Consider the following 27119-nt stretch of genomic DNA (forward strand, 5'->3'; position numbering starts at 1 on the left):
CTAAACGGTTATCCTATGATTATTTTGCTGTTGATGACACTATGACAGGAGATCCAGCACAAGCAACACTTTGCTGTTATGATGGCTGGCTCAGGCTCAGGTCTCAAATCTGCATAGAGAAAAAGGTTACATTTAGTGCAAACAAAACGCCATCGACAAGGGGATAAATAATCCCTAGACGCCAAGCAGGAAAGGAAAAGGGTGAATATACACACACATTCACATGTACATGAGGAAAGAGTTTTTCCAATTAAACTAGGATCTGCTTATCCTAACAAAAACAAAAAAATGGGTTACGAAAAAAATAATGCAGAGACAACAAGTAAGGAAAAGTTATAAAGAGGACATTGGGTAACCCATTATTGTTAATAAACAGGATTACTTAAGGTTTACAGGTAATACCCATTTATGCAAGTTTCAGGTACATTGAAATATACGGCAGGTCACAGGTTAATAAAAATAACAAAAATCATTACCCAATTGATGATGTTGAGATTGTTGGATGATGACGGGTCAGTATCAAAACTTGTACATCTTGTGGTTACGATGGCTGGCTCCAGGCCTGAAATCTGCACAAAGGTAAAAGTTAGAATGTAAGCAAACAAACTCTACCATGCATTGGCAACGAGCATACATGATAAATGCTAGTCACTGTAGTCGGGCTCGGGCACCAACATTTCACAAATTTGGAACAGGCTCCTGCTCGTTTGTATAAGCTCCTGATATCATTCCATTTGTATTCTTAGTTTCATTTAGTACCTGACCTGATGGAATGGAGAGCATGAGAAATCACTATACAACAAAGTTCACACGACGATCAAATTTTATTTTGTTCTTCTATATCTGTTGCAAGTTGCAGCCATGTTGCCTACACGTTTCCAATCCGTTCAGTTTTCTATAATAAAAAGTATCTGACTGAACCTTCGTCTCTTTTTGCTTTTTCGAAACTGTGAAACATAACGAGAGCAGACGACACAAATCGGCCGCTGTAAGATATCAAAGAAACCCGCCAAAATCAAAGAAAAGAAAAAGGGAAGAAATTTTCAAACATAAAAAAAAAAATGCGATTGCAAGAGGTTATTGGGCAGAAACCCAAGTGAGAGATACGAAAAATAAAAACGTTGCAATCTATCAGAGACATATGATCTTCCTACTAATAAGGGAACTCTTCTCTCTTGAAGCAACAAGCAAATATGTCTCGATAAAGAAATTAGCTTGAACATCCGCTCGCAACTTGTTGGTTTAGCTTTTGAGGACTGCTGTGTACACAGTCAAAACAACAACCGATACCGTTTCAAGGCCAGTGGTTGCGTGGACTCAGTTGAAGTTAGATGCTGTTGGTGAAGAGACGTCCACATATAGCTCTTCGAGGGTATGGCGAACGTTGGCAACTCTTCGCATCTTATTCTTGTGCTGATTTTTTCCATTTGTCAAGGAGGTAAGAAATTTACTAAGTAACATCTCTCCCATAAAGTAAACTCGGTGTCAAAATTCTACATGTGGAAAAGCAAAAAGCACTGAAAGTGCTAGCTACTCTTATCTTTGGCGATAGTGCGCTTGACTAAAAAAAGGGGGGGGGAAGCAGAGTCGATAACCGAAATTGAATTTTACTGATTAGATTACATCTGTTTACTGGGTTTGGGCGGCTTCCTAAAAACCTACACCTACCTCACAAAATTCGGGATTAACTTTTGTATTTCAAATGTTGTATGGAGGTCTCGGCGGATCACTAGATAACATCCGTACCCAAACTTCCGTGGATATCCAAGCACAAGCCGTCAGAGACCTAATTGAACGCCTGCTTCCCGAACGTGCAAGTGAATTTGATGTCAAAGTTGAGCCTGGCTTGCTCGAAGACGAAAATGGATACTTTCAAGTAAAGATTCAAGTTCTTTTGGCTTTAGAGTAAAATGTAAAAAAAAAAAAATTATCTTACTTACAGGTTATCAAAACGCCAGAAAACACTACGGTGTTCCTTCAAGGATCCACTGGTGTGATGGCTGCCTGGGGATTCCATTATTATTTGACTCAATTATGTCATTGTCAAGTTTCGTGGGATGCAGATCAATTGGACTTACCCGCCATTTTACCAGAAATTTCAGTGCGAATCACTTCTCTTGACAAGTAAAATTAAATCCAACAACTCAAAATAATCACCAATCTAATGACGATTTCTTTTTAAAATACAAAATGTATGCAGATTCCGCTACTATCAGAACACATGCACTTCCAGTTATAGTTTCGCTTGGTGGAAGTGGCCGCGATGGGAGCGTGAAATTGATTGGATGGCAATGAACGGGATCAATTTGCCCTTAGCTTTTACCGGACAAGAGATCATTTGGCAGCGCGTCTACTTGGGATTGGGTCTCAAACAGGAAGACCTTGATGAACACTTTGCAGGCCCAGCCTTCTTTGCCTGGTAGTATTTTGTTTTGCACCACAATTTTAAGTTAGGTAGCTTGCCTTACACAATTTTAAAAATTAATCTGATTTTCCAGGCAAAGAATGGGAAATTTTCGCGCTTGGGTAAATTTAAACATTTTCCTTTATTACATAATGATTGGACAACATTTAGCTATTTTTCTTGTTACAGGGTGGCCCGTTAAGCGACAACTGGCAACAGGCGACTCTTATCCTTCAACACAAGATACTGGAGCGAATGCGTTCCTTTGGGATGACTCCTGTCCTTCCAGCTTTTGCTGGGCATGTCCCAAGGGCCATGGAAAGGTATTGTAATCCACAAAATTGAACTGAAAAGCGTCTTTCCTGTTGCTGAATTTTTTCATTGTAAGACATTTATTAATTTCGCCCATAGAGTTTATCCTAACGCGAGTTACACACATCTGACTTCATGGTTAAACTTCCAAGACCAGTATTGTTGGTGAGTTCCTCAACACTCGAACGCATCGTCGCCACGACTGTTTACTATACACTATGTTCATTATGTTTATGTTTAACGAGAAAGTTCAAATTGTTTGCCTTGTTTCTAACTTACATCAAGACTTTTTTGTTATTTTTACAGTCCCTTATTCCTTCAACCAACCGAACCGCTGTTTACTGAAATCGGATCACGGTTTATTAAAGAGGTAGGCCACCCAAAAGTCACGGGTAAATTTGGGTTTCTGGGCGCTGACAAATTCTACATTCTACTTTGTATTTTAAAATAAACAACGTATAGATGGCTTTGGAATTTGGCTCGGATCACATATACAATTGCGATGTTTTCAATGAAGTGCGACCCACGCAGGCAGATCCCGTCTTTGTATCATCTGTCGGAACCGCCGTTTTCAACGCCATGACAACAGCGGACCCTGACGCCATTTGGTTGTTACTTCACATACATTTATTTAAAAGGCATTGTATAACCTTTTTTTTAATGGAATAAGGTTGATGCAAGGTTGGCTTTTTAAAAGTGATGCGGAGTATTGGACAGCTGATTTGTCAAAGGCTTTACTAACTTCTGTTCCCCAGGTAACGTTTTGATTGTTCTTCGTTGTAAGATTAAACGAATATAATACCGTGTTTACTTTCTAAAGGGCCGTATGCTGATTTTAGACCTTCAAGCTGAACTGGATCCTCAATACATCAGACTCAATTCTTTTTACGGGCAGCCTTTTGTGTTCTGTCTGCTGCATAATTTTGGAGGAACGTTGGGTCTCAACGGTGCTATTCAAATAATATCCCAGGTAAAAATCTATTCTTGAAGTTAATCTAAAAATATAACTGTAAAAAAAATGGCATTTCATTTTTATACGGAAGCGCGTCATTGACGCTAGGAATTTCCCGAATTCGACGATTGTAGGTACGGGACTGACTATGGAGGGGATAGACCAAAATTACGTCGTTTATGATAAAATGCTTGAGATGGGTTGGAGAGATAAAGTGCCAAACTTGAATCAGTGGTAAGATTTCTTCAAGTGAGACGCGCACCTTGCTACATTTTCAAATATTTATTGAATTTACTGTTAAGGTTTGACGAATACACGGTGAGAAGGTACGGAATCAACAACACAGCTGTTATGTCTGCTTGGCGGTTCTTACAGGTAAGATTTTATTTATTTTAATTTTGTTATTGAAGAAACATTATCCGCCTACCAAAAAGTACCAATCTGTGGACGGAAGTAGAAAACGAAGTCAAAAAAGAAATTTTTTAAAAAAGCGTTGAACTGATAATGTTGCGTTAGTTTCGAGTTGATTATTTTCAATTGAAATTAAACAAACAACGGTGCCTTTGGGATATATGAAAACAGCGAAGCGTGTACAACGCGTCCAACAAAGTCGCTCGCTATAGATATATTGTTCTCACTCGTCGACCTAGCCTCGTCTTCAAACCACCACCCCCGGTAAAGTTTCATCTTAATCTACCAAATTATCTTCTCTTCTTTCTCTTTTTCGCCTATTATGTGTTCGAAATATAAAAACCAAATTTCTGGCTGCAATAACTGACTGACGTGGGATTGTGCACACGCGCTTCCAACCTAACAGAATAGCGTTTACAATGATTCCTCCCGTCGTTCTTTTCGCGGACAGTATGTGTTAGTCACACGACCCGCACTTTGGCAATTGCCGTTTGTAAGTAGACGTGATGCTCTATAACATTGTCAAATTGTCTTCCTCTGTTCTTATTCTGCACTTGGAGAAAAAAAAAAGACAAATATTTCTCGTTAATGAACAGTACCAAGCATAATTGTCTTTGATTTTTCACAGGTGTGGTACAATCCTCACGAAGTTATTTTAGCCTGGGATCACCTCATTTCCGGTTTGATGACCGAGCCCTTATTATCCAACGCTTCCAACTTCCGTCACGATATGGTCGATTTGACGAGACAATCCATGCAGGAAATTTTTCATCTTTTATACAGCAAACTGTTGGAGGTTTACCTAGAGAAGAACTCGACCGCCATAGAGTAACTTTTAATATTTGTCCTTTTATTTCAAATGTCCGTGAACTTTAATTTTTTTTTTCAGGGGGATCGCTTATAAAATGATTGATTTATTACAAGATCTGGACGAATTACTCCAAACTGGGAAAAAATTTCTTTTAGGCAAATGGATAGCTGACGCCAAATCTTGGGGAACGACTGAAGGGGTATTTTTGTGATTGGATAACCTCCCGAAAAGAATTGTTGTTCACGTTTAATCTTTGCTACTGCAAATTCCACAGGAAAAATTACAGTACGAGTGGAATGCTAGAAATCAAATCACTCTCTGGGGTCCGCGAGGAGAGATACGAGATTACGCCACCAAGCAGTGGGCCGGAGTAGTAGCCGATTACTATAAACCTCGCTGGGAGGTTTTTATCAGAGAAATGCAAATGTCCCTGGATGAGAATAGAGCATTCAATAAGAAGGCCTATGAATCTCTTGTCTTTACTGCGGTAGAAGAACCTTTCACGACGAGCACCAAGCATTATCCAGACGTGCCAATAGGTAAGAATGGTAGTTAATGCTATTGCAAATAAAATCACTAGGTGAATAATACTCAAACCACTCTCCATCAAAATGAAACACAGGGGATCCCATAGTGAAGGTGATGACGCTCTACGATAAATGGAGGAAGATTTATCAACAAGACAGCCAAAGCCTCTCTACGAAAGCTCGAAAATTGTGGCGTGGTCAATCACTGCCCGACGACAAAGTTAAATCCGCCAAAATCAAGCAGCATCCACGCAAGCAACCACTGTCCACTACCAACAAAACTCCCCCAATCGTCCCGGCTCAATAGTTACGTACCATACACACTTTTTGTTTAGAAAATAATTTTACCTATAATCAATCAAACGCTTACGTACCTGACGTATGTATTGACGTATCGATCCGGAATCACATTCAATAGTCACAATAAAATTTCCCCTCGATTTCTAGTGTACCGTTTCTCATGACTTGCACATGTCATCTTGAAGGATTTATCTCCGATACTGAGTCATGACTCATGATGTTCAAATATAGACCATGAATAATATATAATAGCCTAGAGAAATTTTGCCGGGTAAAATATCGACTTTGCTTTGTGTATCTTGCTGATGTAGACGCTTTGTTTCTCGACAGAAGGGATGTGGTTGATTGACGTTATCACTTATCAGTTCGCGGTTGTTCGATAACACATTTTCTTTCTATAGCTCCGGTGCTTGCGTGCGCTACGTGACGACGTGCGTCCACCGCGCACTAGCCCAGTGATCGCCTGAAGAGTAAAGCGTCGATATTATTCTTTCTCGTGAGTGATTCTCTATTTAACATTGTCTAGTCATCATGGGCACCCTTTTAGGCCACATGCTTCCCGGCACTTTTTTCATCCTGTTCGCTGTCTGGTGGCTGATTTCTATAACGCGAAGGTACGACGCAAAATCTCGTAGTAGTTTCTGGAACATTTCCCAATAAATCTATTCATGTTCTATCCATTTTTTTTTGTTTTCCCAATAAATTTACTGTACAGGTATTACCGATCTCGCATTTCACGACATGGAGAGGAATACAGAAGCAGTACCATGTATCTCAGTTCTTGTCTTCCGAGAGTCCCCATCGAAGGCATCTTAAAAATTGTGGCTACTTCAATAGGAATAGCAGGTATATAACATCAACATGCACAACAAATTAAGTTTAAAAATGAGATAACGTCTTTATTTTGGTCAACGCGTTGATTTTATCAATGGTGATTGTGCTGAGATAAAGGCGGTATCTATGGCAACGATGAATAATGCCTCACCTCGTGTGAGATGAATATAGCTACATAACCTTTCGTATGAATCACGTAACAAATCTGGAATATTCTTATTCATTTCAAGGGGAAACGGCGACTGGATTTGAGAATGGCCATTGGACACACTGGGGCAACGCTCAACATATTTCCATGTTTCTTTTCTTTGGTAAACAAAAATTCCTTCTTCAAGAAAATCAGTTGAAAAGTATACTAAAAATGAAGTTACTTTGTTATACAGGCTTTACGGGTGTCGTGGATGTCCTCTATTTTTACAAAGTCGATCTGCCACCGGGTCTCGACTACGCTGCAGCTTTCCTTGCGTTTAGTATCGAAGGGTTCTTATTTGGGAACCACCTTCACGGCAGGTCTCACATGGACGTGATGGTTCGTTCGTCAATGTGAAGCACACACTCCTCAAACACGATAAGCGATAACGAAGACATTTCATTTCATAAATTTAGGTTCATATGTATTTGTTCTATGTCATCATGGCGTGCGTGGTGTGCGTGGCTCTTGAAGCTCGTTACCGGGAAAACGTAACAGTTGCCCTAGCTAGAACCTATTTTACATTTTTACAAGGGACGTGGTTCTATCAGATCGGGTTCATCTTGTATCCCCCAGGTAGTATGGCTCCATGGGATATGGAAGATCACGAGCAAATGATGATTATAACCATGCTTTTCAGCTGGTAAGTAGTCAAGGCTAAAAATAATTTACTGTCTAATATCTTAAGTCAAACTCTAATATACTTTTTTTTTTAAATAATACCGTCAGGCATTGCGCAATTGTGGCAGTCACTATGTTCGTCATTGTCCTTGTGGTTGGAAAAATTGTCAAGAGGGGCACCATCGCAGACGACTTCGACCGTACCGATATCCAATATCAAAAGGTTAGTATGAATGGCTTGAAAGGCGGCCAAAGTTCCCGACCAATTATTTCAAACGGTTCTACTTTGAGACAAACATTTGACGAAACAAGCGAAGATGAGGTTTAATCAACAGTGGCATATGGGTCATCGTCAACATTGTGAACCCCAAGCAGCAATACCTATTACTTTCTTTTTACACCCTCTCGATTTGTCCTACTGCTGCAATCAATAATTTTATATAATAAACTGTTTTGGTTTATCGTCAATATGATGAATAATGCATTTTATATATCAACACATTCTCTCCATGATTAATTCACTTATATAACTTAAGAGCAGTGTCGCCCTCCCCATGAATTGCGTCGAATGATAATAGCTGATGAGGCAAAGTGTAATTTTATTTAGTGTGTAATTATACTCGTGTGTTGCAGACACACGCCGTTGGAAAGTAAAAATAAACGCCCGATCAAACTTCCATTAAAAGCGGTTTATTTCTCGGTTACAATATGTTACGGAAACACATGTAAAGGTTAGGACATTATTACAATGAAGAACGTAGTAAAAAAAAAATGAAACTTCAATTCCGAATTTTTCTCAAAACCCATAACGATTTGGTTCTACCGTTTACCGAAAATAAGGTTAACATTATAAGAATGGAGAACACATTTTAAAAAAATTAAAACTTGAAATTCGAGTATTTTCTCAAAAACCAATAACGATGTGGTTTTACAGTTTAGAGAAAATGAGATTTGAAAATAAACTTCCGAGTTAAAAAAAAAAGTTGTTGATTATTTTAACAGCTTTTAGTTAAAATTTGGACTTGGAAAACATTTTCGGCAACAAGTGGAAACCCCATTTCTTAACATCTAGAAATGAACTGTCACGAGAACTTACTTCATCATGTTCGCTGCCGACTGAAGAATGGCCGTTATTCGTCAAAGAATCCGCTCTAGCAAGTTCCGGAACATCCTTTTGCGACACTATTAAATGAAGTAGATTGTCGAACGTTTGAATCCTGGACGAGCTTCGGGCAAGGCTCTTCAACGTTTTGACGTAATCGGAAACAATTGTTGTCTTGGAGTTCAAGCCCGAGGCCCCCAAAGATTCTTCTAACAACGACACCCCTTTCAACTTGGCTTCATAAAGTTCGTGTTGACATTGCACCAGCAGCTCTCCAATCGACAATTTACGACCTTGTTTGATTTCGTAAGTTTCTTTCATGTCTTGAAGTGTTTTCTTGACTTTCACTTTCGCCCACTGAAACTCGTACTGGTCGAAGCCGTGCATTTTTCCTGGGCACAAACATAATTTGTTGCAGCAGGGTCGTGGAAATGAAGGATGTTCTTCAATTCTATTTCGGTCCTTGGAAGAAAAGGATTTTTCGCAGGAAAAGGAACAATTTCGGCAATTATAAGCCCACTTTGATCCACGGCAAGCGATTTTAATGACAACTGGTTCTTCAACTTCAATTTCGTAGTTCCTGTAACTTTCGAATTCACTGCTAAAATGAGTCACCATCTGCTTGAATTTTTCGATGTTTTCAATGTTGCAAAAGGCGATATCCAATTGCAGTTCAATATCATGTAGTAACTTCTTGAGGCGAATTTTTGAGTTAACTTCCTGTTCCACTTCATCCAAATGGTGGTCGGGCATTACTGATAGGTTTTCAAAAAAAGACTGGAAATTCGAGCGACCTAGGTCCCAGAAGAGTTGATCAAATTTCATTGCATCTTCAGCATCATCAAGATTGGGAACGTTTGTTGCATAGAGGGCCGAGTTGTTGAATTTGTGATATGGGATAGGGACGTCCTGCTCGTCACGAAATCCAGAAATGCAGGCTTCACGAATTGCCTGCAAAACAGGAGGTTTCACGCCATTGGAGAAGGTTACTAGCAACCTCAAGTTTTTGCGGACATCGCTTCCAAAGATGTTAGAAACTGACTCCAAAATGTACTGCTGTGTGGGCGTCAGTCTGCAGTCCGCCGATGATGCAACGAAGCAAACAGCACTAACAAAATCGAATTTTTCAAGCGTCTCAGGATGCGAGAGAAATTGACCAATGTTTCGAGTGACCTCCCGGTCACGTTCTAATCCTCGAATGTCGCCATAACCTGTATGAAAAGGAAAACAAAATCAAAATCAAATAAACACTCAGTTCACACTTTAATATTTAACCAGTATTACCGGGTGTATCGATGATAGTAAAGTCGTACGGTATCTTCATCCCTTCCATGTAGTGAATGTGAAAAGAAGTGACAGAAGTTGTCTGACTGAGGTTTTCATTTTGAATTGCTTCATTAACAACGCAGAAGCGGAATGGATCACTCCATTCCACACCAAGGATGTAATTTATCATTCCGTTGACGACAGCACTTTTACCACAACCGGCAGCACCCAACAGGACTACAACCTTGTGACCACGTTCTTTCTTTTTAGAGGGTTTACCAATGTCAAACCATCGAAATTCTTGATTGGGGCTAGTCCTCTCGTTGGCTTTCAGAAGATAAATAGCAGGATCGCCTTCTTTTAGACACCGGCAATCGCGGACAATTTCTTGAGCTAAATTTAGTGCCGATTTCTTTGGATCAATGTAACCAAAAGATCCTATTTCGTTTCCTTGGATTGTTTCAGCATCAAGTGTGATTACGTTTTTTATCTTGGACGCATCAGCACAGTCGTTGTGTTCGTAAGTAGAAAGTGATAAACTTCGATTTTTTGCAATGGCTCCAATCTGCTTCGGCGAAACGTGGAAAGACAACGGAGGGATACCAAGTAAACTTCTACTTTTCGCCGGGGATGTTAAAGGAATGAAGTCACGTTGATTCGAAGACGACAGAAAGGGCCGATTAAAGTCTTGAATAGCTCCATCTTCAAGGTTATTAGAGGCTACCAATATTGTATAGCAGTAACTCTTTGGAGCATTTTCACAAAACAAATTGAGTTTGGTTCGAAAAGTTTCCACATCTTTTTGATTTGCTTCTAAAATCTCAAAAGTAGTCCAAAGATCTTCACTTTCGTCCATAAACAAGCTTTTCTTCAATTTAGATATCACAGGATCGTCAATTAGCTTCGTTTTGAATACAAAGGATTTCGCATGTTGTCCAGGTTTGATGTCTCCGATGACCAGTTCTTCAGCTTTCCATGGGATGTCAACGTTTTCTAGCAGGGATTTAAGAAGAAATAGCTCTTGCTGTCGAGTGACAAGCCATTCCATTAGCACGTCGTCCAAAAAGAAATTGTAAATGATTTCGCGGCAAACTTTCTTCACGCTTTCTTTCGAAATACCACATCTTCTATATCCAATCAAAGTTGAAGATGAGGTGCAAGAAATGTAGTTGTTAAGGGTTTGAATGCATTTCTGGAATTCTTTAAGGCGAAACGATAGATGAGGAATCGTAGGCAGGAATGAGTCTTTTAGAAGGAATTGACACCGTGAATGAACTTGCAGAAGAATGCTCTTGAGCGAGAAAAGCTTCGACACCAAGTCTGGTTCTAAATCGCGATTCGGTGGTCCATAAACTTTCAAGCTTTCTAGTGAGCAAAGAGACATTTTAACTGGGACATAACAAGCTTTATCACAGCAACGAAGAAGTTTCTGAAGAGCACTGAGACAAGTGGAAAAGTCGTCGTCTTGAGAAAAGCAACCCCATTTTAGATCAGTACAGAGATACCAAGATGATTTCGTCAGAATAGAAAAATCAGATGAATCTTGATCTGCGAGGTGAATTTCATCATTCAGGTTGGAGAACGTTTTCTTGGCCCATAAAAACAACTGATTTTCAGCGTAGATTTTCTCTTCAGTTGAAGAAGTTGGAAGCTCGAAGTTAAATAAAGCATTAAAGCCATGAACTATTTCTGAAACAACATGGGTGGGTCTATCAAGTGACTGGACCTCCTTTATCTTTACGCTGCCAATGAAATCTGTTGGGTCACAGATCTCATGGCGGATGCACGCAGTCAGGAAAACAGTAACACAGGCCACATGTAGATTTTCTGAGCTAGGTTTTTGAAATAAATACTCGGAGCACCACAGTTCTTCAGATGGAACCAATTGTGCCAAAATGCTGGCTTGAAGATGAGATTTCAGTTTTAGGTGTGCCCATTTCTCTTCTTCTGATGGATCAATAAGAATCTTCACACAAGACTTGACTAGACCATTTTGGCTCATGTTTGTTTCCTTGCATTTTATGGAACATGAAAACCCTAGATAATATTGTATGTTAATGCAGTTACTTATAGAAAATCTAAAGAATTTCACATTACCATTTGGGATGATTTTGTCACGAGAGTAATCATACAGATCTCCAAGGGCAACTGAACGCCCCAATGTTGGAAGATTAATTTTCTCCATTCCTTTAAAAAATGTACATAAATTAATACGGTGAATATATACGTAGGTTTTTTGATCAATATTATTTGTGTAATACCTCTTAACAATTTAAAAGTGTCTAAAATCTCTTCCCATGTGACTCGTCAAGTCAGATAGGTAGAGAGAATAAGAGCAACGTTATCAAGCCAGTTCAAGGCTTCAAGCCTCAAGGACGACTGCTAATGCTAAAAGCCTAAAATCAAAAATTTTAATGGCGGCATGGCGCCTTCTCCAGGGCTCCTCTAGTGGTGGAGTGGTCACATCTTCGACAACGCAGATTTCACTTTTTTTTTTTTCAAATTTTCAATGTAAGATAATATTGACCATTCTTTGAGTGATTTTTAAGGTTGAATCCAGGAATGTTATTTTTATTGCAAAACAATTTCTTGTGGAATAGAGCCGTTTAAATATCCAGCGTTGTCAATTCTCGGCAAGTTCTAGAAGTGTTAAACCATTTAACTCTTCTTTGTAAATTCAAATTGTAACTTCTAAAAGTTCTACGCTGCTCTACTGTCTACTCTGACTCTAATAACTATATGGTTTAGTTCGTATAACAAAGCTCAGAACTATGATTAAAATGAAAGAAACACTTATGCCTTATGCGATTGCTTAATGCATGTATATTTATCATCACTGTCAATGATAGAAAACAGCACAAATTGTATCTTATTGAAGCATATTGAATTTGAAAGGTTTCAGCTCACAACAGTTTTTAGTGCTTTAGTTTATCAGTAGTAGCCAAGAAAACGGTAATTGTTTTTGGTGGAGAGGGGACGTTGGAAACGACCAGAACGTCTTTTATTAGAAGCCTCATTGCGTCCTGCAACAGGAGGATTGAGTTCGTCCACCGTTACGGTGTATGTTAACGTGTAGTCTGCTTCACTTCTCCAAACATCATCAATCGCCGTGTAAAATTCATCGACACTGTTGTAGGGCAGAAATTTCGGAATGCCATCCAGAAGAGTTACGCCGTCGGGAGTTGGATCACTAAAACGGAGAAAAACAAAACATTTCAATAAAACAAATATCAACAAAATCATTAAAAAAAAAACATGTAACATCGATAATTTCTCTACAATTTCTTAACTTGAAAATAAGGAAAGTGAAGTAACTTGCCCATAAATAACAAAATTCGTCCAAACTTGAAGCATCTTCTTGGAAAGCTCTTCCTCAGTTCTATTGAGACCGGGAGGGACGGATGGAAACGGGAAAATAAAGAGGTAGATCATCTCGTCAGCGTGACTCACACCTAAAATCACGAAAGTAAATAAACCAGCATGATTTCGATCCGGAAATATCAAGCGTTTACTATTTTGAGAAATAAAATAAGATATTCGTGATATACCAGAGGGGAAAGGAGGAGGATTTACGGCAAATATATAATTAAAAATCGAGTTCCTTCCTTCGTACTCAAAAGAGTAGAAAAATGCGTTGGGATTGTGTTGAGAAACAAGCTGTGACATTTCGTAAGTAGGTCCTTTCAAGAAAAGTACGCTGCACATCTATTAGAAAAGAATTTTGATTTGATGACTCGTCGATGATTTAGGGAGGGGGGGGCAACATTATTTTAATTTAAAAATAATAATTAGACATTTCATCAGCCCTACGTCCGTTAATCCTGGTGTCATGGATGTAAAATTTCCCATTTCGGCTGTTCCCAAATATTTTTCGGTCAGTTGAGCAGCCAATTCTCCAGTTGGGTCATCAATATCTACATTGGTACCGTTACATATTATGAGTATTAATTTGAGCGGATGAAGTATCATTCTGAGCACATTGGCATAGGGTAATATTTACGTAAGGCAGTAAGAAGAGTTGGAACCAAGTCATTTGCCAAAAATTCTTCGTCTTCAGTCAAATTATTTGGTACCAAGTAGCTGTTGTGTAAAACTATAAAATATTAAAACATTAAAAATCAACGGAAAACTAACCAGACTGAAAAAATAGCATTACTTCCTAGCACTAATGTTCCCTCTTGTTTGTTTGCACCTAACCTATAATGTTACAAATAATGGGAGATGTAAAGAAAGTATTATTTGCGTAATATATGACATGGAAAGCTCGCGTAAAAAGATAAACAGACGATAGTGTTTACATAGTTGGAACGATTGCAAAATTTCCGGAACTGTACAGTTCATGCGGATCAGATTCGATGATCCGCTGAGCTCCGGCAACCTGAATGACCGGATTTGAACCACTAAAGCCTAGACCACCGTTCAACATGTCGTTTGACTAACAAAATGAATTTAAAAAAATAAACAATCACATTAAATATTTAGTGGTTCAGTTTGAATACTACTAGTTATAAAACTAACCGCGTAGTCCAAGTAAGCCTGTGTCAGTACTTTGGCATCGACATTTTGGACACATGTGAGTAAGTCTTGATAAGGCTCTACAGGACATCCAGCGATTTCGGCAATCTTAACAGAGGCTGCTTTCCCTCTTCCATCGCGATCAAGTGCCCATTCAGCCAAAACAGACCCACTTTCGCCAATAGCGCGCTGGAATAGTCCTGGGGGGGGGGGGGGGAGTACAACTAAATAACGCCCTTGCATACAATATAAACAAAATAAAAGCTTTTTACCTCTTGCTTGCGGTGCCAAGAGAAGTAGCGAAACGCTAGCACTTCCGGCACTTTCTCCTGCGATTGTGATTTGACTGGGATCTCCTCCAAAATACTCGACGTATTTGTTGACCCAACGCAATGCCTCAATTTGATCAAATATGCCAGCATTACCGGGAACATCATCGGTATCAAAGGAGAGGAATCCTTTGGAAGAAAAATGACAAAGAATTCTTTGAATAAGTAAGATAGATTAAAGTAAAATTATTCACACCAAGTGGACCGAGGCGGTATTGAATCGCAACGAGAACGATATCGTGCTCCATGAATCTATTAGGCAAGTATTCAAGAGCTTGTCCAAGTGAAAATCCTCCTCCGTGGATCCAAACCATAACAGGAAGGGGTGTAGTGGACTCTGAGGGCAGCTTTATATAGAATTAAACCAGGATTAAAAATTTAAAAATTAAAATTATTGATGGAATTAATTTTTACTTGCGGCGAGAAAACATTCAGAGAAAGACAGTCTTCATTGGCAATTCCTGCCTGAGGACATCCTGCGTTATTGCTTGTAGTATCCTGAACCTCGTCCATAGGATAGGGTGCTTTTGGAATGGGTGGCTAATTGTAAGTGTGGAATGTATTAAGGCCAAACTATACCGAGTCAATGTCATTTTTTTTATGTGTACTCACCAAAAAGCGGGTCTCGGGTGTGGGTTCTTCTGCGTAAAAGACGCTTCGGAATGCGTAAAAAGTGCGTTCCGTATAAGTCGAAGTTTCAATCGTTCCGTTTATAACGCCATAGCCAGGCACTTCAAGGATGACTTGAGGCGAAACTTGAGCATAATGGCTGAACAAAAGAATCGCGATTGAAACGAAGAATGACTTCATTTTCTATGCGCTGACTATTACAGTCTAACACTGGTTTATTATTTTCATCCCTTTGTATATGAAGATAATAAGTCTATATCTGTTTGACTGATATCGAGTGGGTTTTCCATTTTGACTGATTGCGCAAATAAACATGTTATTGTTTGATGTGGACAATTTTTTAGTTTTTACACATAAAGATGTTTTTCACAGTTAATAAATAATAAATGAATGTCAGCGATAAAAAATGGGAATCTAAAAAAACTTACTCTGTCACAAATGTATAAGCGAATTTTAAAAATATCTCAGCGCGCGCCCATATTGACAGCATGACTTTATTTTGTAATAATTCAGCTTAGAAACCATCAACGTTTGTTTTATCGTTCATAGACAGGACATTTTGATTGATCCGCCTTTCTCAGCTGATACAGTTTGACGTGTAGCGTAAACAAACACAGACACAGCGATATGGTGTAGCAGTCAAAAATGTTTTCTCTGCCGCTTCGATTTGTAGCAAAAAAAGCCAAAATTTAAATCTATTTTATCAGAATAATCATGGACATTTCAACCTTGAGAAATTTGTTTTGCGCTTCTATATCAAATAAAATGGCGGCCGGGCAGTTACAAGCCCTCCCGACAGATATTTGCTAATTATACGAAAATCAGGCAGACAACGTAATTATATTCTGTTCCTTCCATACGTATGTTGGTACACGCAAAGGACTAGTTTTTACTTAGCTGAAAATTTAATAATCGACAAAATATATACGTATACATCTTAGATATCATTTCTTCAAACAATTTCTGTAGTTGAATTTTCTTATTTATTGATGCGATAATAACTGCGGAAATGATCAACTGACTTTTATCGATCCCAGACAGATATGTTTACTTTTCCGTGTTTCTATGAGGAAATGAATTTTTTTGTTCGCCTACCCGATCTCATACCAAAAAAACGAAACCTTCGTGATCAACTTAAAACGTCTACTTTTTCTAAAAACGAATTCTGTATTAATGTGACAATAAATTTCGTGTGAAATAAGGACTATGGATTTCTCTTTCCGTATACTGCACTCCCCGAAGTAATATATATAGACATACACGAAGAATTAACGCACACGCTAAAACTTATTGATGTATTTGATATATAGACTGTTTGTCAGAAAATTGTCGATTTAAACTATTTCGAATTATCAATGGCCAAGATAATTGTTTTTGGTAGGTAGCGAACGTTGAAAACGCCCAGGTCGCCTTACAGGAGATCGACCCGTTTGAATGGGGGGATTCAACTCGTCCACCGTCACAGTATACGTTAACGTGTAGTCTGATTCGGTTCGCCAAACATCATCAATTGCCGTGTAAAATTCATCGACAGTGTTATAAGGCAAAAATTTTGGAACGCCATCTAGTAGAGTTTCGCCATCGGGAGTTGGATCACTGGAACATTTAAAAGAAAATAGTTTATCCTAACTGGATTTTAATTTTCAAAGAGAGATAAGGATATTATACCCAAATTTAACAAAATTCGTCCAAACTTGAAGCATCTTCATGGAATGTTCAGTTTCGCTTGCATTGAGACCGGGTGGGATGGACGAAAACGGGTAAATGAAAAGGTAGATTAACTCATCGGCATGGCTAACTCCTAAAAATCAGAATGAAATTCGTTCGTGATTTGTTGATAAAATCAAAGTAGCTTTCCAACCGTGGGGTATTGGAGGGGGAGGGGGGTTAGTAGCAAATAAATAGTTGTAAATCGAGTTCCTTCCTTCGTACTCAAAAGAGTAGAAAAATGCGTTGGGATTATGTTGAGAAACCAGTTGTGAATTTTCGTATGTAGGTCCTTTCAAGAAAAGTACACTGCACATCTGTTTTAATGGAAGGAATCAAATTACGCAAGGTTATTAATTGGGCAAAACAATTTTTTGCTGCAAACTTTAAAAAGTGGGAAAAATGAAAATATTTACATCCGTTAGTCCTGGTATCATGGACGTAAAATTGCCCATCTCAGCAGTTCCTAAATATTTTTCAGTCAATTGAGCAGCGAGTTCTCCAGTCGGATCGTCAATATCTAGATTTTTAATCAAATCAATTTAAAATCTTAAGAAATGGGTTGAAACGTTTTTACGTTAGAAAACTTACGTAATGCATTAAGAAGCACCGGGACGCATTCGTTTGCCAAAAATTCTTCGTCTTCAGTTAAATTGTTTGGGACCAAATACTCATTGTACAAAACTGTTAAATAAAACAAATAATTAAATTGGGTATAATAAAATAAGGCAAAACGTATTTCAAATAGAAATTTGCGAATAATATTTTTTTTAAATAAAAGATAGCAGCATACTTCCTAAAACAAGGGTACCCTCTTGTTTGTTTGCACCAAACCTGTTTGTGTAAGAAAACAATAATTATTAAAGCAATTGCACAAATTGTACAATACAACATCAGCTATAAGAATTATCTTTACATAGTTGGAACGGTAGCGAAATTTCCAGAACTATAAAGTTCGCGTGGGTCAGATTCAATTAATCGCTGAGCTCCGGCAACCTGTATGACGGGATTGGAACCGCTGAATCCTAGACCACCGTTCAACCTATCGTTCGACTAATAAAACCAAAAGATTGTTTTTAAATTATCGGTTATTTGGGCACACAAACTTGAACTAACCGCGTAAGTCAGGTAAGCCTGTGTCAGTACTTTGGCATCAACATTTTGGACACATGTGAGTAAGTCTTGGTAAGGCTCTACTGGACATCCAGCGATTTCGGCAATCTTAACAGAGGCTTCTTTCCCTCTTCCATCGCGATCAAGTGCCCATTCGGCCAAAACAGACCCACTTTCACCAATAGCGCGCTGGAATAGTCCTATGAAAAAAGTGTGTTATTTCTAAATAACACGCTAAAAAATTATATAATAAATCAACGAAAAGCTTTTTACCTCTGGCTTGCGGTGCCAAGAGAAGAAGCGAAATGCTGGCGCTTCCTGCACTCTGTCCTGCGATAGTGATTTGACTGGGATCTCCACCAAAATGCTCGACGTATTTGTTGACCCAACGTAATGCCTCGATTTGGTCAAACATACCAGCATTGCCAGGAACATCATCCGTATCGAACGAGAGGAAACCTTTCGAAAGAAGTAAGCAAGGGAAATGTAGAAGAAAAAAAATTTGGTTAAAATTAATCTTGTTCTCACCAAGTGGGCCGAGGCGGTATTGAATCGCAACGAGAACGATGTCGTGCTCCATGTATCTATTAGGCAAGTATTCAAGGGCGTGACCAAGTGAGAATGCCCCTCCGTGAATCCAGACCATAACAGGAAGAGACGTAGTAGATTCTGACGGCAGCTGTCGTTAAAAATAAATCCATCTTTATAAAAGATTGGCTATATATGTTTATTTGATTTAGAATTACTTGGGGCGTGTAAACGTTCACGGAAAGGCAATCTTCATTTGCGGATCCTGGCTGAGGACATCCTGCGTTATTGCTTGTAGCATCCTGAATCTCATCCATGGAAAATGGGGCTTTTGGAATTGGTGGCTATAGGTACATTTAAATCGACATAAAAGCTTTATGTAATAGTAACCAACACAACAAATATTTTTGGGATAGTGTACTCACTAAAAAGCGATTCTCCGGTGTGGGTTTTTCTGCATAATAGACACTGCGGAATGCGTAAAAAGTGCGTTCCGTATAAGTCGATGTTTCAATCGTTCCGTTTATAACGCCATAACCAGGCACTTCAAGGATGACTTGAGGCGAAACTTCAGCCACGTAATGGCTGAACAAAACAATCGCGATAGAAATGAAGAATGACGTCATTTTCTATGCGCTGACTATTACAGTCTAACACTGGTTTATTAGTTTCATCCCTTTATATATATATATGTAGATAATAGGTCTATATCTGTTTGACTGATATCGAATGGGACCATTTTGACAGATTGCGCAAATAAACCTGTTATTGTTTGATGTGGACAATTTTTTACACATAAAGATGTTTTGCACAGTATAAAAAAAACTGAATATGTCAGCGATGAAAAAAGTAAATTAAAAATTTACTCTATTACAAATGCAAGTGAATTTTAAAAATATCTTAGCGCGCGCCCATATTGATAGCATGATTTTATTTTGTAATAATTCAGCCTAGAAACCAACTTTTGTTATATCGTTCATAGCTAGATAGCCTAAAATATTTTGATTGATCCGCCTTTTTCAGTTTATACAGTTTGACGTGTAGCGTAAACAAACATCACACACCCAGCGATATGGTTGTGGCAGCCCAAAAAGTTTTATCTGCCGCTTCGATTTGTATCGAAAAAGCCAAAATTTAATTATGTTTTATCAGAATAGGCCTAGTCATGGACATTCCAACCTTGAAAAATTTGATTCTGCGCTTCTATATCATATGAAATGGCAGCTGGACAGTTACTCTTCCGACTGATATTTGCTAATTATACGAAGATCAGACCGAATCAGACAGACAACGTAATAATATTCTGTTCCTCGTATTGTACACGTAAGAAGGTATGGGACGAGTCTTTACTTAATTGGAAATGTAATAATATTTAAACAAAAATAGTATATGTACGTATATATTTAAGGTATAATTCCTCCAATCAATTTCTGCAGTTGGATTTCCTTATTTAATTGATGCGATAATAACTACAAAACGATCAACTAAATTTTATCGTTCCCAGACAGATATGTTTACTTTTCCGTGTCTCTATGAGGAAATGCATGTTTTATAGTTTGTATCCGATCTCAAATTAAAAACAAACAAAACCTATGATCAAATTAAAACGTCTACGTTTTCTAAAAACAAATTCTGCATTATTAATGTGATAAAATTCGTGTGAAATTAGGGCTATGGATTTCTCTTACTATATAGGCTACCAAACTCTCCAAAGTAACATATAAAGCATACGCGGAGAATTAAAATGCACATGCTAAAACTTATTGATGTATTTGATAGATTGATTGTCAGAAAATTGTCGATTTAAACTATTTCGAATGATCAATGGCCAAGATAATTGTTTTTGGTAGGTAGCGAACGTTGAAAACGCCCAGGTCGCCTTACAGGAGATCGACCCGTTTGAATGGGGGGATTCAACTCGTCCACCGTCACAGTATATGTTAACGTGTAGTCTGATTCGGTTCGCCAAACATCATCAATTGCCGTGTAAAATTCATCGACAGTGTTATAAGGCAAAAATTTTGGAACGCCATCTAGTAGAGTTTCGCCATCGGGAGTTGGATCACTGGAACATTTAAAAGAAAATAGTTTATCCTAACTGGATTTTAATTTTCAAAGAGAGATAAGGATATTATACCCAAATTTAACAAAATTCGTCCAAACTTGAAGCATCTTCTTAGAAAGCTCTTCCTCGGTTGCATTGAGACCCGGTGGGATGGACGGAAACGGGTAAATGAAAAGGTAGATAAGCTCATCGGCATGGCTAACTCCTAAAAATCAGAATAAATTCGTTTGTGATTTTTTTTTTTACAATCAAAGTGTCAACAAATTTAGATCTCTAACCGTGGGGAATCGGAGGGGGGTTAGCAGCAAATAAATAGCCGAAAATCGAGTTCCTTCCTTCGTACTCAAAAGAGTAGAAAAATGCGTTGGGATTATGTTGAGAAACCAGTTGTGAATTTTCGTATGTAGGTCCTTTCAAGAAAAGTACACTGCACATCTGTTTTAATGGAAGGAATCAAATTGCGCAGGGTTATTAACTGGGCAAAATATTTTTTATTGTTGAAAACTTTAAAAAGTGAAAAAAAATGAAAATATTTACATCCGTTAGTCCTGGTATCATGGACGTAAAATTGCCCATCTCAGCAGTTCCTAAATATTTTTCAGTCAATTGAGCAGCGAGTTCTCCAGTCGGATCGTCAATATCTAGATTTTTAATCAAATCAATTTAAATATCTTAAGAAATGACTCGAGACGTTTTTACGTTATATAACTTACGTAATGCATTAAGAAGCACCGGGACGCATTCGTTTGCCAAAAACTCTTCGTCTTCAGTTAAATTGTTTGGGACCAAATACTCATTGTACAAAACTTTTTAATAAAACAAAAAAGTAAATTGCGTATAGTAGTAGAATAAGACAAAAAATAAAAATTTGCGTTATAAATTTATAATTATAAATTTAAATAAAAGATTGCATACTTCCTAACACAAGGGTACCCTCTTGTTTGTTTGCACCAAACCTGTTTATGTACAGAAAAATATTACGATAAAACCATTGCCACAAAAGCAATATGTTTCTTGTTTTACATGGTTGGAACGGTTGCGAAATTTCCAGAACTATAAAGTTCGCGTGGGTCAGATTCAATTAATCGCTGAGCTCCGGCAACCTGTATGACGGGATTGGAACCACTGAATCCTAGACCACCGTTCAACCTATCGTTCGACTGATAAAACCAAAAGATTGTTTTTAAAATATCGGTTATTTGAACACACAAACTTGAACTAACCGCGTAAGTCAGGTAAGCCTGTGTCAGTACTTTGGCATCAACATTTTGGACACATGTGAGTAAGTCTTGGTAAGGCTCTACTGGACATCCAGCGATTTCGGCAATCTTAACAGAGGCTGCTTTCCCTCTTCCATCGCGATCAAGTGCCCATTCTGCCAAAACAGACCCACTTTCACCGATAGCGCGCTGGAATAGTCCTATGAAAAAAGTGTGTTATTTCTAAATAAAACGCTTAAAAATCATATAATAAATCAACCAAAAGCTATATACCTCTTGCTTGCGGTGCCAAGAGAAGTAGCGAAACGCTAGCACTTCCAGCACTTTCTCCTGCGATAGTGATTTGACTGGGATCTCCACCAAAATACTCGACGTATTTGTTGACCCAACGTAATGCCTCAATTTGATCAAATATACCAGCATTACCTGGAACATCATCCGTATCGAACGAGAGGAAACCTTTCGAAAGAAGTAAGCAAGGGAATAAATGTAGAAGACAAATGTTGGTTCAAATTAATCTTGTTCTCACCAAGTGGGCCGAGACGGTATTGAATCGCAACGAGAACGATGTCGTGCTCCATGTATCTATTAGGCAAGTATTCAAGGGCTTGCCCAAGTGAAAATGCTCCTCCGTGGATCCAAACCATAACAGGAAGGGGTGTAGTAGACTCTGAAGGCAGCTTTATATAGAAATTAAACCAGGATTAAAAATTTAAAAAAAATAAAAAATATTGATGGGAATAATTTTTACTTGTGGCGAGAAAACATTCAGAGAAAGACAGTCTTCATTGGCAATTCCTGCCTGAGGACATCCTGCGTTATTGCTTGTAGTATCCTGAACCTCGTCCATAGGATAGGGTGCTTTTGGAATGGGTGGCTAATTGTAAGTGTGGAATGTATTAAGGCCAATAAACTACCGAGTGAAAGTCATTTTTGTGATATGTACTCACCAAAAAGCGGGTCTCGGGTGTGGGTTCTTCTGCGTAAAAGACGCTTCGGAATGCGTAAAATGTGCGTTCCGTATAAGTCGAAGTTTCAATCGTTCCGTTTATAACGCCATAACCAGGCACTTCAAGGATGAGTTGAGGCGAAACTTCAGCCAAATAATGGCTGGCTAAAAGAATCGCGATGGGTATTAGGAATGACGACTTCATTATTTCCCGTGTGACTACCGCAGTCTATAGCTTCGGAATGATGCATTCTTTTATATAGACTAACTGTTTCTATCTTTAGCGCTGACTAGTTTTTCTTAATCGCAATGCACTACTCTCCACACCATATCTGTCGATGTTTGACGGTGTCATAGTTGTTCACTGAATATTACATGGAGCTTACAGAATGTTCAATTTGTTTTCGAAAGTGAAACAAAATTAAAAATGGAAAACTGATAACTTATAGGATACATTGGGCCTGCCTTTGCTCTGCTATCTGAACCGAATGAAAGTTATAGACGAGGTTATAGACTTTAATTGTATAACTGATGTATAATGGTATCGTATAATTTTTATTATATCGATCTTGTTCAATATAGCTCTTGCTCAGATAAGCGCATCATTGATTAATCCGGAGCTTTTCTTACTGATATAACCTAGTTTGATGGGTAAATAGAGCAAATGTAAACATTGACAATACACAAATAAGCTGAAGCCAGACCGAGCCAGACAGTGAAAAATATTTACTTTTTCCTGGTCTGTATCTCAGTAGTGAATGTCTGCCACTGTCACGCAGTACGCTTGTCTGTTCGTGCTCTGTAAACACTTAAAATAACATCAATTGACATCATACCATCCGTCAAAACATTGGGAAATTTATATAGATAATAACATCAGCCTATGTCAATGATGACAGACATCTTTTAAAAATAACAAGGGTTATAAAGAATAATCGAAAATTTTTAACAAGCAATCAGCGCACTCAAGTGCACTAAAAATCTAATATTTAAAGTTATCGAATAAACTCTTAAGTTATTATTCCCATAAATTTATTAAATCATCTGCAGTTATTGTACATATATATTGATGATTTTGATTGCCTAATAATCGTATGGCAATTTTTTTTAAGCAACTAATAATATTTTTAAAACGACTAAAAGCAAAATGAAAAGTACATATAGGCCTATACCTGATCAAGAAAAAGTGTAAAAAGGAAAATTAAACTGTAGGTGCCCAAAAATTCTCAATTCAACAAAAACAAAGCATTTGCGGGAAATTTAATAACCAAGATAGTTGTTTTTGGTGGGTAGCGATTGATGGAAACGTCCAGATCGCCTTCTAGAAGAGCTGCGCGTTTTATAGGCCGGGGGATTATTAAGCTCATCCACTGTCACAGTATACGTTAATGTGTAGTCCGATTCAGTTCTCCAAACATCATCAATCGCTGTGTAATATTCATCGACAGTGTTGTAAGTCAAAAATTTTGGAATGCCGTCAAGAAGTGGTACGCCATCAGGAGTGGGATCACTGTGGGTTCGAAATAAACACCCAATCAATTTGTTTTGCGGAAATGTTTAACCAATTTTTAGTAACGTTCACTGTTTTCAAAGAATAAATAAATGAACCTACCCAAATTTAACGAAATTCGTCCAAACTTGAAGCATCTTCTTGGAAAGCTCTTCCTCAGTTGCATTGAGACCCGGTGGGATTGATGGGAATGGAAAAACAAAGAGATAGATCATCTCATCAGCATGGGATACACCTGGATCCAAATAATATTGATAATGTTTCTAATCCGAGAGAAAAAAAAAGGTAAGGCTAATAAACGAATACCGTGGGGAACTGGCACTGGATTCAATGCAAAAGCGTATTCAAAAATTGAGTTTCTGCCTTCAAATTCAAACGAGTAGTAAAATGCATTAGGATTGTGTTGGGAAACGATCTGTGATGTCTCGTATGTGGGTGCTTTCAAGAAAAGCACACTAAGCATCTGATCGAAAAGGAAACTCGTAAAATGTTGTGTTCATGTTTTAGTCGCATAGTATTCATTGCTTCCTTACATCCGTTAGTCCTGGAGTCATGGATGTAAAATTTCCCATTTCGGCTGTCCCCAGATATTTTTCGGTCAACTGAGCTGCCAGTTCTCCAGTTGGATCGTCAATATCTATTATTTTCCGTAAAAGAGGTTTAACATTCATATACACTTGCGTTCATATAATTTTGACAAGTATTCGAAGGTATATCCTCATTACAGATAATACTTACTCAAAGCAGAAAGAAGGGTTGGAACTAAGTCATTTGCTAGAAATTCTTCGTCTTCAGTCAAATTTTTGGGTACAAGATATCTGTTGTACAGAACTGTTGAAAAAACAAAAACAGTTACAACAAAATGGCATGGGGTCTAGTATAGTAAATTTTACCTCCTAATACAAGAGAACCCTCTTGTTTGTTCGCACCAAACCTTCAATAGAACAAATCAGGAATTTATCAATGTAAAGAACAATTTATAACCAACAATCCAGGTGAGTATACATGGTTGGAACAGTTGCAAAGTTTCCGGAGGTAAAGAGTTCGCGTGGGTCGGACTCGATGACTCGCTGAGCTCCAGCAACCTGAATCACGGGATTTGACCCACTGAAACCGAGATTCCCATTCAACATGTCTTCTCTCTAATACAAGAGTAAAGCCAAGTAAAATAATTCTGCCTTTAGCGCCTTTGTTATTTGTTCACAGCCAAATTAACAATAGAATAAATTAAAAATTTTCTGAAACCAACCGAGTAGTCCTGATAAGCCTGAGTGATTATTGCAGCGTCAACATTTCGGACACAGGTAAGTAAGTCTTCGTAAGGCTCCACGGGACATCCGGACATTTCAGCGATTTTGAGTGAAGCTTCCTTTCCTCTCCCATCTCGGTCAAGTGCCCATTCAGCTAAAACAGACCCACTTTCACCAATAGCGCGCTGGAATAGTCCTGTTGTAAATAATAACCACAAACAACGGAAAATTAACTGGTGATCAACAATTAATACGCGGAGTAATTAATTGGATTGTAAAACCTCTTGTTTGTGGTGCCAAGAGTAGAAGCGTAACGCTAGCACTTCCGGCACTTTCTCCTACAATTGTGATTTGATTCGGATCTCCTCCAAAGTACTCGACGAATTTGTTGGCCCAACGTAAAGCCTCAATTTGGTCAAATATAGCGGCATTGCCAGGAACGTCATCCGTATCGAATGAGAGAAAACCTTTGCAAATTAAAAAGATTACAATAAATGTGCTTGAATTTCTTAAATCATAGCTGAAATTGAATCTCACCCAGTGGGCCAAGACGGTATTGAATTTCAACGAGAACGATATCGTGTTCCATGTATCTATTAGGCTGATATTCGATGACCTGTCCAAGGGAAAATGCTCCTCCGTGGATCCAGAACATAACAGGCAGAAGTGTGGTGGATTCTGAAGGCAACTAAATATAATTATAAAAGACATAAGGCATTGTTAAGACGAATATTCCTTTAATTATTTTTTCTTTTATACTTGAGGCGTGATAACATTTAAGGTAAGACAGTCTTCATTATCAACACCGGGTTGCGAACACCCTGGGTTATTGCTTGAAGCATCCTGGACTTCATCCATAGGATATGGTGCTTTTGGAATCGGTGGCTAAATGTATAATTACACATACACGTCAGCATATAATAATAAACCAACGCAAAGTTATTTCTTGTTTGTAGTTTAGTTTCTCACCAAATACCGGTTCTCAGGCGTGGGTTTTTCTGCATAGTGGACACTGCGGAATGCATAAAAAGTGCGATCGGTGAAGGATGATGTTTCAATGGTTCCATTCAGAACGCCGTAACCTGGGACTTCAACGATGACTTGAAGCGAAACATCGGCAACGTATAGGCTGGCCAATAAAGTGACGATCTGAAAAACATGTAATTTCATTTTCATTTCTTTGACTGCAACCTCTGCTCGAATTTTCAGTCGTTTATATAGCTTTATTGATATGTCTATCTTTTGATTAGCAATGGCGGGCCAGCGTAGCCTGCCATGGGCTAGATATTTTCGTTTGCGCACAAACGTTTAACATCACTTTAACCGTATTTTAACCGTGTATTTGGTCTGCTCCGCCTCGTAGGGAGGGGCGACTTAGGACCGTGTGGAGTACACGATTTGTGATGCTATTTCGTGTAAAAATAAAAGTCTTGTCTGTTGTTGTTATGGTAGTAATCAGTTATGATGTGTAGTTTATGAATCAGTTCCTTTTTAATTGACATGTTTTTTTTTATGAATTTCAATATTACTAATATTAATTGGTAAATAAATCATTAATCCCAAATCTTTCAGT

At 38.3% G+C, this 27119-nt stretch overlaps 7 protein-coding genes and 1 long non-coding RNA gene across 10 annotated transcripts; 2 read left to right on the top strand and 6 right to left on the bottom strand.

Moving 5' to 3' along the window:
* On the bottom strand, positions 1 to 1430 carry LOC124194196. Of its 2 annotated transcripts, XR_006874646.1 has the most exons (4): positions 1291 to 1430; positions 635 to 895; positions 477 to 569; positions 1 to 109 (listed from the first exon to the last, which is right to left on the bottom strand). It is a non-coding gene; the product is annotated as an uncharacterized LOC124194196 (long non-coding RNA). The 2 variants fall into 2 exon arrangements; XR_006874645.1 differs by lacking the exon at positions 1291 to 1430 and having other exon boundaries at positions 635 to 1264.
* Positions 1304 to 5857, top strand: LOC124194193 (alpha-N-acetylglucosaminidase-like). 2 transcript variants are annotated; one of them, XM_046588256.1, is made up of 18 exons: positions 1304 to 1438; positions 1716 to 1876; positions 1943 to 2124; positions 2201 to 2419; positions 2499 to 2526; positions 2594 to 2727; positions 2816 to 2881; positions 3023 to 3086; positions 3179 to 3324; positions 3387 to 3471; positions 3537 to 3686; positions 3760 to 3902; positions 3971 to 4043; positions 4251 to 4343; positions 4708 to 4907; positions 4969 to 5089; positions 5165 to 5429; positions 5513 to 5857. In XM_046588256.1, exons 1-18 carry the CDS (start codon positions 1375 to 1377, stop codon positions 5722 to 5724), a joined length of 2406 nt encoding a protein of 801 aa, XP_046444212.1. In that variant the 5' UTR covers positions 1304 to 1374; the 3' UTR covers positions 5725 to 5857. The 2 variants fall into 2 exon arrangements, with proteins under 2 accessions (XP_046444212.1, XP_046444214.1); XM_046588258.1 differs by lacking the exon at positions 4251 to 4343 and adding an exon at positions 4486 to 4572.
* A 284-nt stretch (positions 5858 to 6141) lies between these two features.
* On the top strand, positions 6142 to 7830 carry LOC124194194 (transmembrane protein 45B-like). The gene is made up of 6 exons (XM_046588259.1): positions 6142 to 6331; positions 6433 to 6563; positions 6782 to 6862; positions 6935 to 7080; positions 7158 to 7384; positions 7471 to 7830. Exons 1-6 carry the CDS (start codon positions 6249 to 6251, stop codon positions 7688 to 7690), a joined length of 888 nt encoding a protein of 295 aa, XP_046444215.1. The 5' UTR covers positions 6142 to 6248; the 3' UTR covers positions 7691 to 7830.
* A 206-nt stretch (positions 7831 to 8036) lies between these two features.
* On the bottom strand, positions 8037 to 12135 carry LOC124194192. Its single transcript, XM_046588255.1, has 4 exons — positions 11992 to 12135; positions 11828 to 11917; positions 9749 to 11767; positions 8037 to 9675 (listed from the first exon to the last, which is right to left on the bottom strand). Exons 2-4 carry the CDS (start codon positions 11913 to 11915, stop codon positions 8372 to 8374), a joined length of 3411 nt encoding a protein of 1136 aa, XP_046444211.1. The 5' UTR covers positions 11916 to 11917; positions 11992 to 12135; the 3' UTR covers positions 8037 to 8371.
* Positions 12136 to 12533: 398 nt separating this feature from the next.
* Positions 12534 to 15423, bottom strand: LOC124194197 (cholinesterase 1-like). The gene is made up of 12 exons (XM_046588260.1): positions 15187 to 15423; positions 14989 to 15114; positions 14771 to 14921; positions 14518 to 14703; positions 14249 to 14445; positions 14029 to 14165; positions 13887 to 13927; positions 13731 to 13823; positions 13541 to 13644; positions 13279 to 13435; positions 13050 to 13182; positions 12534 to 12920 (listed from the first exon to the last, which is right to left on the bottom strand). The coding sequence occupies exons 1-12, from the start codon at positions 15382 to 15384 to the stop codon at positions 12662 to 12664; spliced, it is 1782 nt and encodes a 593-aa protein (XP_046444216.1). The 5' UTR covers positions 15385 to 15423; the 3' UTR covers positions 12534 to 12661.
* Positions 15424 to 16485: 1062 nt separating this feature from the next.
* Positions 16486 to 19206, bottom strand: LOC124194199 (acetylcholinesterase-like). Its single transcript, XM_046588263.1, has 12 exons — positions 18978 to 19206; positions 18771 to 18896; positions 18553 to 18703; positions 18298 to 18483; positions 18028 to 18224; positions 17828 to 17964; positions 17705 to 17745; positions 17503 to 17595; positions 17328 to 17431; positions 17066 to 17228; positions 16873 to 17005; positions 16486 to 16800 (listed from the first exon to the last, which is right to left on the bottom strand). Exons 1-12 carry the CDS (start codon positions 19176 to 19178, stop codon positions 16557 to 16559), a joined length of 1776 nt encoding a protein of 591 aa, XP_046444219.1. The 5' UTR covers positions 19179 to 19206; the 3' UTR covers positions 16486 to 16556.
* Positions 19207 to 20306: 1100 nt separating this feature from the next.
* LOC124194200 (juvenile hormone esterase-like) lies at positions 20307 to 23044 on the bottom strand. The gene is made up of 12 exons (XM_046588264.1): positions 22788 to 23044; positions 22589 to 22714; positions 22367 to 22517; positions 22111 to 22296; positions 21841 to 22037; positions 21641 to 21777; positions 21533 to 21573; positions 21331 to 21423; positions 21155 to 21258; positions 20896 to 21052; positions 20690 to 20822; positions 20307 to 20617 (listed from the first exon to the last, which is right to left on the bottom strand). Exons 1-12 carry the CDS (start codon positions 22989 to 22991, stop codon positions 20374 to 20376), a joined length of 1773 nt encoding a protein of 590 aa, XP_046444220.1. The 5' UTR covers positions 22992 to 23044; the 3' UTR covers positions 20307 to 20373.
* A 937-nt stretch (positions 23045 to 23981) lies between these two features.
* Positions 23982 to 26748, bottom strand: LOC124194198 (cholinesterase 1-like). Its single transcript, XM_046588262.1, has 12 exons — positions 26516 to 26748; positions 26306 to 26431; positions 26084 to 26234; positions 25828 to 26013; positions 25546 to 25742; positions 25302 to 25438; positions 25190 to 25230; positions 25035 to 25127; positions 24830 to 24933; positions 24603 to 24759; positions 24399 to 24531; positions 23982 to 24296 (listed from the first exon to the last, which is right to left on the bottom strand). The coding sequence occupies exons 1-12, from the start codon at positions 26720 to 26722 to the stop codon at positions 24047 to 24049; spliced, it is 1782 nt and encodes a 593-aa protein (XP_046444218.1). The 5' UTR covers positions 26723 to 26748; the 3' UTR covers positions 23982 to 24046.
* Positions 26749 to 27119: the final 371 nt, after the last annotated feature.

The sequence above is a fragment of the Daphnia pulex genome, chromosome 5 (assembly GCF_021134715.1).
Source record: "Daphnia pulex isolate KAP4 chromosome 5, ASM2113471v1".
In the NCBI taxonomy this organism is placed as follows: Eukaryota; Metazoa; Arthropoda; class Branchiopoda; order Diplostraca; family Daphniidae; genus Daphnia; species Daphnia pulex.

Bases quoted from the DNA above. Each gene is read 5' to 3' on its own strand.
- LOC124194200 (XM_046588264.1), bottom strand. From the start codon at position 22,991: ATGAAGTCGTCATTCCTAATACCCATCGCGATTCTTTTAGCCAGCCAT. The intron at 22,038-22,110 runs GTATATAGCTTT...CTTTTTTCATAG, and splicing joins CTTGGCACCGCAAGCAAGAG to GACTATTCCAGCGCGCTATC. The intron at 20,618-20,689 runs GTATAATATCCT...TAAATGTTCCAG, and splicing joins ACGAATTTTGTTAAATTTGG to TGATCCAACTCCCGATGGCG.
- LOC124194199 (XM_046588263.1), bottom strand. From the start codon at position 19,178: ATGACGTCATTCTTCATTTCTATCGCGATTGTTTTGTTCAGCCATTAC. The intron at 18,704-18,770 runs GTAATTCTAAAT...TTTTAACGACAG, and splicing joins TGAACGTTTACACGCCCCAA to CTGCCGTCAGAATCTACTAC. The intron at 17,965-18,027 runs GTTAGTTCAAGT...TGGTTTTATTAG, and splicing joins AGGCTTACCTGACTTACGCG to TCGAACGATAGGTTGAACGG.
- LOC124194192 (XM_046588255.1), bottom strand. From the start codon at position 11,915: ATGGAGAAAATTAATCTTCCAACATTGGGGCGTTCAGTTGCCCTTGGA. The intron at 11,768-11,827 runs GTAATGTGAAAT...AATATTATCTAG, and splicing joins TGACAAAATCATCCCAAATG to GGTTTTCATGTTCCATAAAA. The intron at 9,676-9,748 runs GTAATACTGGTT...CTTTTCATACAG, and splicing joins TACTATCATCGATACACCCG to GTTATGGCGACATTCGAGGA.
- LOC124194194 (XM_046588259.1), top strand. From the start codon at position 6,249: ATGGGCACCCTTTTAGGCCACATGCTTCCCGGCACTTTTTTCATCCTG. The intron at 6,564-6,781 runs GTATATAACATC...ATTCATTTCAAG, and splicing joins TACTTCAATAGGAATAGCAG to GGGAAACGGCGACTGGATTT. The intron at 6,863-6,934 runs GTAAACAAAAAT...TTTGTTATACAG, and splicing joins TTCCATGTTTCTTTTCTTTG to GCTTTACGGGTGTCGTGGAT.
- LOC124194198 (XM_046588262.1), bottom strand. From the start codon at position 26,722: ATGAAAATGAAATTACATGTTTTTCAGATCGTCACTTTATTGGCCAGC. The intron at 25,439-25,545 runs GTTGGTTTCAGA...CTCTTGTATTAG, and splicing joins AGGCTTATCAGGACTACTCG to AGAGAAGACATGTTGAATGG. The intron at 25,231-25,301 runs GTATACTCACCT...GTTCTATTGAAG, and splicing joins TTTGCAACTGTTCCAACCAT to GTTTGGTGCGAACAAACAAG.
- LOC124194197 (XM_046588260.1), bottom strand. From the start codon at position 15,384: ATGAAGTCATTCTTCGTTTCAATCGCGATTCTTTTGTTCAGCCATTAT. The intron at 14,922-14,988 runs GTAAAAATTAAT...TTCTATATAAAG, and splicing joins TGAATGTTTTCTCGCCGCAA to CTGCCCTCAGAGTCCACTAC. The intron at 14,704-14,770 runs GTGTGAATAATT...TTTCTTCCAAAG, and splicing joins ATACCGCCTCGGTCCACTTG to GATTCCTCTCCTTTGATACC.
- LOC124194193 (XM_046588256.1), top strand. From the start codon at position 1,375: ATGGCGAACGTTGGCAACTCTTCGCATCTTATTCTTGTGCTGATTTTT. The intron at 3,687-3,759 runs GTAAAAATCTAT...TTTATACGGAAG, and splicing joins CTATTCAAATAATATCCCAG to CGCGTCATTGACGCTAGGAA. The intron at 3,903-3,970 runs GTAAGATTTCTT...TTTACTGTTAAG, and splicing joins GTGCCAAACTTGAATCAGTG to GTTTGACGAATACACGGTGA.